The sequence below is a fragment of the Rhinolophus sinicus genome, chromosome 1 (genome assembly GCF_057876585.1).
Source record: "Rhinolophus sinicus isolate RSI-liver-muscle chromosome 1, RSI-T2T, whole genome shotgun sequence".
NCBI classification, from domain to species: domain Eukaryota; kingdom Metazoa; phylum Chordata; class Mammalia; order Chiroptera; family Rhinolophidae; genus Rhinolophus; species Rhinolophus sinicus.
In genome coordinates this window covers 45,945,606-45,957,644 of record NC_142501.1, presented here as the reverse complement: position 1 = coordinate 45,957,644, position 12,039 = coordinate 45,945,606, and the positions used below count along the sequence as shown (strand labels likewise).

The 12,039-nt window shown below is 34.0% G+C and overlaps 1 protein-coding gene across 1 annotated transcript; it reads right to left on the bottom strand.

Annotated features, from left to right (window-relative positions):
* Positions 1-618: 618 nt before the first annotated feature.
* On the bottom strand, positions 619-11,632 carry LOC141570113 (apomucin-like). The gene is made up of 13 exons (XM_074325833.1): positions 11,535-11,632; positions 11,084-11,137; positions 10,014-10,067; positions 9,471-9,512; positions 9,259-9,306; positions 7,347-7,376; positions 5,429-5,460; positions 5,178-5,340; positions 4,797-4,834; positions 3,352-3,462; positions 2,347-2,386; positions 1,576-1,684; positions 619-940 (listed from the first exon to the last, which is right to left on the bottom strand). Exons 1-13 carry the CDS (start codon positions 11,542-11,544, stop codon positions 757-759), a joined length of 915 nt encoding a protein of 304 aa, XP_074181934.1. The 5' UTR covers positions 11,545-11,632; the 3' UTR covers positions 619-756.
* Between the last annotated feature and the right edge of the window lie 407 nt (positions 11,633-12,039).

The window sequence follows — 12,039 nt, the reverse complement described above, 5'->3', positions numbered from 1 at the left end:
GAACATTAAGTTAGAAAAGTAAATTCAGGGTTGTATCAATGTGTCTGTAATTCAGAGAAGAGGCTGGGGCTGGAGATATAGATTGGAAATTCTCAGTGCATAAAAACATCTACCTGTGTTGATGAAATAATCTAAGAAGCCTGAATAAAATGAGAAGAGGGACAGTGTGCAACTTTGGAGAACTAAGATTTAAAGGACTTGCAAAAGTGAAGATGTTCACAAAACATAGGACTGTTATAATAATTAAGAATGATGCCACAGAAACACCAAGAAAAATTGTCAAGAAAGGAAGAGTAGAAATGATATCAGACCCTACAGAAAATGTATAAGGGGGCTGCTGGTGTTCTAAGCAGAGGGAGTTGTAGTAGAATGAAAGGAGCAAGGCAACGGGCATGGAGACGTATGGAAAGAGAACAAAGACTATATTTTCAATAACTTTAACAGTGAAGGGAAGGGAACAGGATAATGACCTCATGAGATGAAGAGTACAATAAAAGTATACGGGAGAGCCATGATATGACTCAGTTTCTCCTTGACTTGCAGAATTCTTATTGCTATAAAATAAACACGTGCTCACTAATTGCTTGCAAAATTGTATTTATTTTTCAGAGCCAGTCAACAAAAGAACAAAATGCCTCATAATGAAAACTCACTGTTGAGTGAGATACAAATGTTTAGTTACTCTTGCAATTTAGTGATTTTATTTTTGTTCACTTATAAAATAAATATCTGCCTGTTGGTAAGGTAATGTTAACATTACGCCTCATTTGCGCTCATAGAGTGCTGGCACTTGTCTAAGCAAGAACACACTGTGATGTGCCTGTATCTGTAAAGTAGTGTACTACCATCAGGACAGTCAAGAACAATTTCTCTGAATTCGTACTTTTCATCTTGGCAGCAAAGGCATGAATTTTCCAGTTGAAAGATATCATAATTGTACCTAAAAAAAAAAAAAATCAGTAGTAAATATTTTTTGAAATAAAGTGACATCAATGCTCAACTTCTAATCATCTAGGTGATTTAGAAAGCCTCCCAACCAATTCATTATTTCCCTACAACTTGCATTCCATTTCTCCCTTACTATAAATTTGTGATGTGGACCAGTGATAAGTGATATGTAAGACCACAAAACAAAACAGAAGAAAAGAAATTCAAAATGGAGATTTATAATTGCATATTAATTATGGTACAAAAATAAAACAGACTTAAATGTACAACTTAATACTGTTATTATTTTTCATATATTAGTCTATATATGAAAGTATATATAAAGGAAAACATGTAATACATGTTATATCTAAAATGCAAGTGGTAGTCTAAAAACATACTTTTAAGCAAGAGTATTTGCTTAAGTTCTCTCTGTAATCACTATGAAAATAAACACATTTGCCATAAATGTGTTATGTTTGATATATCTAGAAAACTACTTCAAAATAATTCATTATTTTTGAAAAATGTTTATTTTAGATATCACTAAATATCATGTAACAACTTTCCATGTAATGTTCTAGAAGCTTAAATTCCTCTACAATGTTCCAAAATTAACTCACAGCACACATTCAAAGAACAACTCACTTGATGGTCTTTTTGCATTCCCCTATGCATCTTGCCATCTCAACTTTTTTCTTGCAACCATTGTACTTTACAGTCACATTCACAAGTGAAGATCTGCAATTAGTATTACCTAAAACAGAATGGATAAGAGAGTCAGAAGAGAAGTTTAACGTTAACAACTGCTAAGTCTGTTTTCTTAACCATAAAATAGAGAACAATAATAACTACTTGATGATGTTATTGAAGGGATTAACTATCTCAGCACCCAGCACAAGGTACCTGTTTAATACTCAATAAATGTTATCTTATTTTCATTGCTGTATCACTATCTTAGAAGAAGGAGAAGGGGAAAGAAGGAAAGGGGGAAGGGAACAAGGGAGAAAGAAGTAGTAAAGAAAAGTGGGGAGGGAAGGGAAGATGGAGTGTCATGGTTGTCTTTGATATCTATTTTCTCATTGTTGATCATCCTTACGATTTAATATACTAATTTACAACATAACCTGCTGATGTTAGGAGAGCAAGCTAAATTTTCTTTCATGAAAATCAAATTTTCTCCCTTGTAAGCACCACTGGTTTTTACCAGGAAGAATGTTACAACCAACATGAACAAGTAATTATGTAATACATTCTATACAAATAACAATTATTAGTTTATGCATATAGGTTATAATATCTGTTGTGTCAAAGACACAGGAGACTTTTTGTTAGTGATCTGCCATTTGGTTTAAAGAAACACTAAATTTTTTTTAACACTTGGTATTTCCTATACATGTGGAGCTTGATTTTACTTACATGTATAGCAACATTTGTTTGAATCGTAGACTCTGTCTTTCTATATGGGTGAGAAAAGAAGAAAAAAAGACTGAAAATCTTCTGTAATTTCTATAATTAGTAAAACATTACTTAGCATCACAAAGGGGGGAAATGGAACAGATGAGTATGCTGATCTCAGATCAATAAGCACGGATGGGAGAGAGTAGTAATAAAAATGAGACTGAGTATTTAACATTAACTTTTTCAACAGTGGGTCAAAAGGGAAAAACAATATTTAAACTAATTTTTTCTTTAAAATAAAATGCAAAGGAATAAAAAAAATTACTCCTTACTTATTTTAATTGAAAAATATTTTAATAATGATGTTACTACTAGACATTGTTTTTCACAGGCAGGAATGTTTACCTTGTACATTATTGCAATCTTAAACATATAATGTCTCAAAAACTCAATAAAAACTCAATAAATGTTGTTATCCAATATTGGAGTTCTAAAATAAAGCATTAAACCATATTATCAATTATACTTTCAGAAAGAAAAATTAGTTAACCTTAAACCTTCCTTAAATAATTTAAACTTAAGCATTCTTGAATACAAAACTCTCCCCATATTTGGGAAGGATAAAAATAAAGACTATGTCACAAAAAAAGACCTGAATATAAAAACATGTGTGATTATATGAAAATTTTCTATTTTTATAGAAAATTATTAATTGTGAGTCCACGAGCCTTAAAAAAAACAAGTAGGATTTTTCATTTGTTTGAAAATAGCAAAACGCTTTCTAGAGTAACTTATTTCTTCTATAATAGCAATAGATTAAGTTTTATAGAGCCTGCAAATATCTCTTTGATATAAAAAAATATACTTGACAATAAAAGGTAGATAAGATACCTGGAATGAAATCTACAAGAAATTTATGTCCATTGGCCAGATATAAACTTTTTCAAACGTGAAAGAAGACAGGTTGTGTTTGTACTGAACATGAGAAGTTAATCTTGTTTATTGCTTAAGAAGATGACTTACTTCTGAGCACCAGGTCTGCTTTGGGCAATCTTGGACTACTGCAACGAAACCAGTGTTTTGGCAGGAGTAGGAGATGCATGGATTATTGGAATCACTAAATGAAGCACCAATCTGGGAGGTAGGAAAGGGGAGGGAACAAAATAGTTATTCACCTTAATTTCTTTTTGAGGTTGACAGTAAAACGTGTACAAATTTTTCAAATTCATGATGTTTAGTGAATTTCTGGAGGCACTGTCAGTCTTTAGGTTAATATTTTTAAAAAGGTGGATTGAAAGCCTTTTACTTCCATGAATAAATCAAAGTTCCTCATTGAGAACACAGAATGTGTCAAGATTCTCAAAGTAAGATTCACCTATAGTTACTCTATTATAGTTTTCAAGTATTTTCAAGGCAGGTTATTTTATGGTGAGTAGTCAATTGACCAATTTGTTACACTCTAAGTATGAGGGAAAACAAACAATAAATATAAATGAAAAAAAAAGGCACAAAATAAGTTTGTTGCAAATGACAAGTCCGATAAGACATCTTACTTCTATTTTTGCTTGGGTTTCTATACTTTAAAGCCCTCTGGATGGCTTGATAATTAATTTATGTTCAAAATTCAAACATTAGTTTGGGAAATTGTATTTATTTCAGGGCCTCAAATTACAAAATGAACTTTCCACTAAACTGAGATTTTATTATTTCAACTATTTTGCATATAAATGATTAGAGATAAAACTTTTCCTTTGTTCTTTAAACATATTTGATGTTTAAAAACTGTCATAGATTCTCAAGCCAGGTCACTTTTGGAAACTAAAAGTTAAGATGCCCAGATAGAAATTTGAGTGTGATAAATGAATTATAAAATTAAACCTCTCATAGGATTTGCTTCTATATATTTCCTAACACACCACATATATTTTATTTTAGTTTATTTAATATTTAGTATCACCAGTTCAAATGTATTAATATCAATTTGAGAATGATCTGTTTTTGGTTTTTTTGAATTCCTGATGCTTATTCCAAAATGCCAAATCAGTTGTCAAAATCCACCCCTGAATATATTCTGTTGATATAGTCACATAATGGGGTTCTAGTCTTTTGGGTTTTCTTATTTGATCTCTGACAGTTTGGTCATCTGATCTTTCTGGGCATAATTACAGTTTAACTCTGATCATTGATTTGAATGTTACAAAGTGTGTCTTCTCCATCTGGTGAGACCCATGGGAAATATTATTCAGAAACTCCATTGCTAACTGGTTAGCAACCAAGTATGTTTTCTCCCTTTGGAGCAAGTTATGCTGAGTGTTACATTTGACATTCCTTTTGAAATGAATATAGGAAAAAATGAACAGATTCTGCTCCACCAGAACTTAAGATTTTTTTCATATTAAAAGCTGAAAAAGCCTGCATTTATTCATAATTACATTAATAATAATATTGTAAAGTAGAGAAAACCTTACCTCATAGTTGGTGTTGTTAAATAAACATGTTCTTGGCTCTGAAAAATACATACATTATTTTACCCTAAAATAAATATAATTCTTTTTTCATTTACAAAACAGAAATTATAAATGGGATTCTATTTAATAATTATAATGAGCTTCCCATAATACCATCATCTCCCTTTAATTTACTGATAATATTCATAGCTGTTAATTCTGGGTTTCTCTCACTCCAAAGATAATAAAGTTTAAGAGAGCAAGTGCCGATTCTGTTTTATTTATCACATCTATCTAGCATAGTCTTTGACGCATATTAGCAACTCAATAAATATCTCTTGACTATACGAATAAGGAAACAATTTTTCTATTCAATGCAAATAATGAACTATGAATACACACCACAGTATCCAATTTCACAGCACGTATCATTAGCTTTGAACTTTATAAGCTTCTCTCCAGCTTTGCATGTGGGTAGAGAAGGGCACTCTTTGAGTTTACAGTCTACAGCATTTGCATCAGTACAGGTACATCTGTGGCAATTGGCGGTCCATATGTCTCCAGGCTACAGATATAAACCAAGTTAGAATTCTATTCAAATACAGGTATGACAGAAAATTTGGATTAAAGTAAAGGAAAAAACATATACTTACAGATTTCTCTTCTCCCAGTGGACCATGGCAAACTGTTAACATGAAATGATAAATGCTAATTAAATTTCATAAACTATAACCTTCTGTTATTTGTAGAGAACCACTGAGTAGCCAATATTGTAATTGGCACTAGGATTTCAGAGACACAGAATTAAGGAGGATCATATGGTGTCTTACAGGAAAAATAAAATGTATACTCCTACTTTGAGCAAACTGTCCCTAACAAGCATATATATAATAGAATACATATATGTATGTATGTATGTATTCTATTTTTACAAGACCCAGCAGAGGAGAATTCTTAATATCTCCTGCCAGTGGTCAATAAATCTTATGAGTGTTGTTTTACTTTCTGATTTACAGTCTGACTTCTGTCTCTATAATCCTACAAGTCACCAAGACTTGATAATTACCAGTCTCAAGGGCCTTCTCAGTTTTTCAGGTTCCCTACAATAGCTGACATTTGTAACTCTGATCTTCCTGAGATTGTTCTCCTTCCTTCAGATTCAACACTCTTAGTGTCTCTCTTTGTTATTAGCTCTTGTTCTTCCTCTCGTTTTGTCTCTAGTCTTTCCCCTGCTACTTTCCTCTTATCTCCACAGTGTCCACTGTATATCAAGTAGATGACTCTCAAACTTCTAGTCCCAGTCCAAACATCTCATGTGAGCTATGGACCCAGGTCACCCTCAGCTTAATAAATAGCAGAGCAGCAGATCTATATGAACCTGAAACTCAGTGTGCACAAAGCAGATTGCTATCATCTTGCCCCTAAAACCAGTTTCCTATCTAAACTGGCTGCCTCCTATTAAGGACCAAACTATTCTTTCAATGATTAAAGCTTAAAACTTAGAAATCATTGTGATTCTTTCCTTTCCATCACTTGGCATATAATCTGCAAAATCCACTATTTTCATCTTCACATTAATCCCTTCCTTTCCTGGTTCACCTTGGTACAATACTACCCCAGAAATTTATTATCCTTGATATAGCATAGTCTGGCTTTTGCAGGGGTTACGCTCAGACCTCTTCCTGATTCAATCAAATTTCTATTGTGCAGTTAGAATAATTTTCCCAAAGCCTAATTTTTTTCTCATCATTGCTTTGACTGAAAACTGTAGATGTCCCCTTTCGGCCTTGTAAAATAAATACCTTATTTTGGCATTAGCTTCTGAGGTCTGCCATAATGTGGATCCAATCTATATTCCCAAATTTGTCTCACTTTTCTCATTTATATACCTTGGACTACTCTACATATTGTTCTCAAATTCCAATTCTGTTGTAAAATACATGAGGATTCCTCCAAAGTACACACTGTATGTAAATATATGTGACACATAACATGCACTCTATGTAACACATGTTGCGTACTTTTTACTGTGAAATTTATTTTCAGCCTTATATGAAAATTGCCTATATTTTTAAATAATATTCCTTCTTCCCCTATATCCTAAGATCAGAGAATGTTTTTTTTAACCTTTGCCACTTTTTACAAAGTACATCACATTGGCTTGAGAATAATAGGAATTCTAAAATTACTGAATGTTAGTTAACTTTATTTTTCTTACTACAATTCAGTCTTCAAGAAAGCTGAAATTATCCAGTTCAAAAAAAATACTATCAAGTGACAATATTATGATCAAGATATCATATAATTACATAAAACACTTTATTTTGTAGGTAAACTCTAATTTGACTAACAACATGTATTTGTTTGATTTGGCTTTATTACTTTTTGTGGGAGAAAACAGACTACCCTTCTCTATTTATTTGGTGAATAAAAGCTAAATGTATCCACTTTAAGTTTTCCTATTATATAATATATTCATAGCTAGGGACTTTTATTGGCATGACCTCTGAAGTTTGACTTACAAGAGCCATTAACGCAGAATGATTGATTTTCAAGTGCAGATATTCTTACCTGGAGGTGGTGGAAGAGACGCTGGACATCCTGTATAAAAACAGACAGCTCAGATTAGCCTCTAAAGTTATTGGAAGAGTTTGGAGGTAAATATAGTTACCTAATTACTGAAAATAATTGGCTACATTGCTAGTCTTACAAACAGACATATTCCCATCTATTTTCCCTCTCTGTTTCTTATGGCATTTGAAATTCCACCGTTAGAGAGTGTTCCAATCGGATCTTGAATTTTAATGGGAGGGGAATACAAGAATCTAAAGAGAAATGAGGAAATATTAAGGTAAACTTCTCTTACTAAAAAAAAAAAATTTGAAAGACAATTCTGATGAATAGGGCAACAAAATACATAATCAAAGAAGGAAGACGATAATTCAGATCTAAGAAAAATATAAGTAGTTTTAGTTACCTAGTTTTAATCCTTTAAAAACTTTTATCCCCTTTTTATCTTCTTGAAATATTTCAATCTTGCTCTATCTCCACCCCCACCAAATGCTTTTTGGAGACTTCATACATCACATATTTTGGTCAACCCAATAATTTACCAATAAATTTTAAACTATATTTTCAAACTGCTAAAAATCAAATTAATATTTTTATTCTATCTACCAAGCAAACAGCTGGCCTAGAAGCAACAGAATATTTGAGAGGAACTTAAAATTTCTGCACGTTTAGGGAAAGGGACACTGACAAATAATAGGTACAGAAAAATAAATTTAAAAAGTGGGAGTTTGGGGCCGCCGATGGCTCAGTTGGTTAGAGTGCGAGCTCTCAACAAGGTTGCTGGTTCAATTCCCGCATGGGATGGTAGGTTGCACCCCTGCAACTAAATATTGAAAACGGCGACTGGACTTGGAGCTGAGCTGCACCCTCCACAACTAGATTGAAGGACAACAACTTGGAGCTGATGGGCCCTGGAGAAACACACTGTTCCCCAATATTCCCCAATAAAATTAAAAAAGAAAAAAGATTATCGTTAAAAAAAAAGTGGGAGTTTTTGGGGATAAAATGTCTCTCTTTACAGAGGGATGTGAGGCTAATCCCCAATCATGAATGTTTAGCAGATGAGCAGAAAGTAGTGATAGGAAAGAGAAATGATCTATTAGGCAGAATTCCCTGACCAGAATTCCAAGAGTTCACTGAAGATATTTGTAAGAGGAGCCATAAAGAAAAATATCCTAATCTCCACATAGCTATCAAAATAATTTCCCTGAAACACCTATATGATCATATCACTTTCTTAATAAAATCCTTAAGGGGATCCTATTTAGTATAAGGATAAATTCCTAAGTTTGTAAATAAGGTTCTTTATGAACTCTTATCTACTTGCCTTTCCAATCTCATTTCTTCCCTGAAACTCGTACAATCATTACCAATATCTAGTTGATTTCTGAGTCCACTCATGCTGTCTCGTGTCTCTGTCTTTCAAGAGCTCTTTGGTAGAATTTCCTTCTCACCCCAGCCAATGTTAAACTTTATCCTTTCTGATGCCATCACTCAATACCAGCAATTAATAGGTAGAATTTAACACTCCTGTCACTGCACTTCTGGGACCATAATTGTTGTACGTGTTTATGGGTTAACTTTAAACACATTGTAAAGATATTAGGTTGGTGCAAAAGCAATTGAGGTTTTTGCAGTTATTTTCAACCTTTAAACCGCAATTACTTTTGCTCCAACCTAATAGTATCTGTGCCCATAATAATCTCCCCCAACTCACTCACACACACACACACACACACACACACACACACACACACACACGTACAAAGTAATAAAATGGCAAGGGCAATATTTCATTGATTTTTTTTTGCTATTAGTGTCTGCTACAGAGTATAACACATATAAGGTATTAAAGAAATACCTTACTGTATTGAATAAGTAACAAAGAAATTAGGACTTTTCCCATACTGACCTGTTTTATTTTCAATTTCTTGATCTCCTGTTGTTACTACAGTAATTGCTGAGGAGAAATAAAAGGATGGTATTGTCATTTTATTAGAATAACATGTATGCATATCAAGTCTCTGCGTTATGAGGGCAAAATGATCACACAAATTCATGCTCAGGGATAACTTTGTGCGGAAAAGACAATTCATTCCAGTACATTTGGGTCATTTATTTTACCTGAGAAGGACACTATCGGGCTTGTTTTTATTCCATTTGACACTGAGGCAAAAAGGAAATATAAAAAAATTTCAGGAATAGCAAATTTCGTAATTTCATAACCTCATACTCAGAGATTTCAAACTAAGAGGTTTGTAACTAAGTCTTCAGAAGAGGAGTTTGGTGAAAGCTTAACCCCAAAAAAAACACCCTAGGAAAAAAGAATATCCCTAGTTGAAATTCAAATTTGTGTTCCAAAAGGAAATTAAGCTTAATCTTCCTTGCTTCTCTCTCTTGTTTCTTTCCCAATCTCTCTCTCCCCCAAACTAAACTCCTTGTATATAATCACAGGTACACTGATCATCAAAGAGTTTGTGTTGCCAGCATTCATATGTTTGCATTCCAGTTCCAGAGGTTTCCTTGACTCATGTGAAAGCTGTGACCAAGGGAGGATTAAAAGTGGTGAGCACAGGGGACTGGAGAAGCTAGAGTTTAATTTCTGATAAACTATCCTGTCTTCTGAGATGCCATCAAGCAAAGTTCATTTATTATTATTTGACTTACCCATGGTAGAAATTCCAGGAGCAATGGTGGTTTCAGATGCTTCCTTGAAGGTACCTAAAATGAGGAGGGGAAGAGCAATGAACTTCTTCTGGTCACAAAAGAGCATGCCCTAAGACATCTCCTCATGGAAAGTGGAGTGTATTCAAAGCACCTGGAGTGTACTAATGCATCTACTAAGGCTAGTTCATGCTCCTGTCATTGAAATATAAGAGGTCCCTATCTTAGCAGCAACTTGCTCCCAGAAGTAAATTAAATATTTTCCTATGACCCTAGTAAATTTCTTACTTACGGCTCCACTTCTCTAAATGACAAGAACTTTTTTCCCAATTAACTCTTTTACGTCCTATAACTTGAGGTTTTTTTATTCTCCTGTATTAGTTGTGGGGGGACAGAGTGAGAGAAAATGAGAAAATATCTGTGTTGATCAAGATGGGCTTAATGTTCCCCTCAGCCTGATTAAAATTTAAACATGTTTCTTCCTGATTATAGATCCCTATACTCCTTTTCTTAGAGTCTTTACTTTATAAAATTTGTAATTGTAAATTCTTTCTCTGCCTCTTTGAGATGTAAACCTTTCCCCAGCATCTGGCCAGTTTCACAAGTCAGCAATGTCTTTCTCAGAGACCTGGGAGTCACCCCTTTGAAATATAATCATCAAGAATAACAGCACCCCTATCTCCCTGTCTCTGTGAGGTAGGAGCCTAACTTCATTCTCTATGCACCAATTAGCAAACATAGATGGCCTAATCACAGAAACCAACCTCTCCCCTAACACACTCCAGTATTTTTCCACTAGTTCACCCCAATACTTAAACACCCTCCTGTCTTTTGTTTCAGCAGTGTTGAGTTCAAAATCTCACCCCTGGTGCAAGAGTCTTGACCACTATTGTAATATTCTTAAATAAATTCTTCCTTGACTCTTTAAGTTCATCTGGTGCAACTTTTCTTTTACAGTTCAAGTTGGATAGTCATTCATAGAGATAAATATTGGTTATCTGAAATTCTTGAGTGTTAAAGAGGAGAAGAATATTTAGCATGTAAACTTCATCTGAGCCAGTAATTTCCATTACCTGGGCTGGAACTTTCTGGGAAACCAGTAATTCCACTTGATATTACAGAGGTACCTACAAAAGCAAATGAAGAATATTTCATATCAGACACATCTCCTATCACTATTTTCAAAGATCAACAGCAAGAGGAGAAAGTAAATCTGATGAAAGTCTGGGCCATGCTGCAGCTAGCCCGTAAAGCACCTTTATGAATTACAAAAATCACCTCCTTGAACAGATGAGGTTTCATGGATTTACGTCTTATAGGAGAAATGTTTCCTGGGTGCTCTTGTTCACCTTTATGAACTTACACAGAAACTCAGAGCAAGAAGTCAACCTTAGGTGGCTGGAAATGTACATTCCTAATGACATTCTACCCTTGTTCCTGGGCCTTCATCTTTACCTTCAACAGTCCCCTACATTGAGGCTCTCATTAATGAGAACGCAACATATTTGAACCACTGGTACTTACTTGTTTGCATTCCAACTCCAGTGGTGGCCCCTAAGAAAGGCAAACAAGAATGAGGTCAAGACTGCTGTGTTGATGCTACAATAGACAGTCAGTTTCAGAGAAGGGCTCTTATTTTCCTAGGCTTAATTACTTAGAGCCAATTATTAAGTATTTACTTGCCTGTGTTGGCATTCGCAGGAATAACGGTTGTGCCAGAGGCTATTCCAGTGATACCTGTAATAAGAGGTAAGGATGAGCCTCACAAAGCCTTTCTCACCCTAAGAAGAGTGTAGTATTGGCATGTGTTCCTGTTTCTTGGAAGCAATACAAAACAGTTTAACAATTTTTCTTGCACCAAATGTTAAACCTGGCATATTTTTCAATGCACTTTCTAATGACTGCATGTTCAAAGAAAACATGGTGGGAGGAAATCACAATTGCCTCATAGATCTTATTTCTCTAGATCTAGAACAATCTAGAATCCGATTACTAAATTAGACAATGTTTAACTTATATTCACATGATT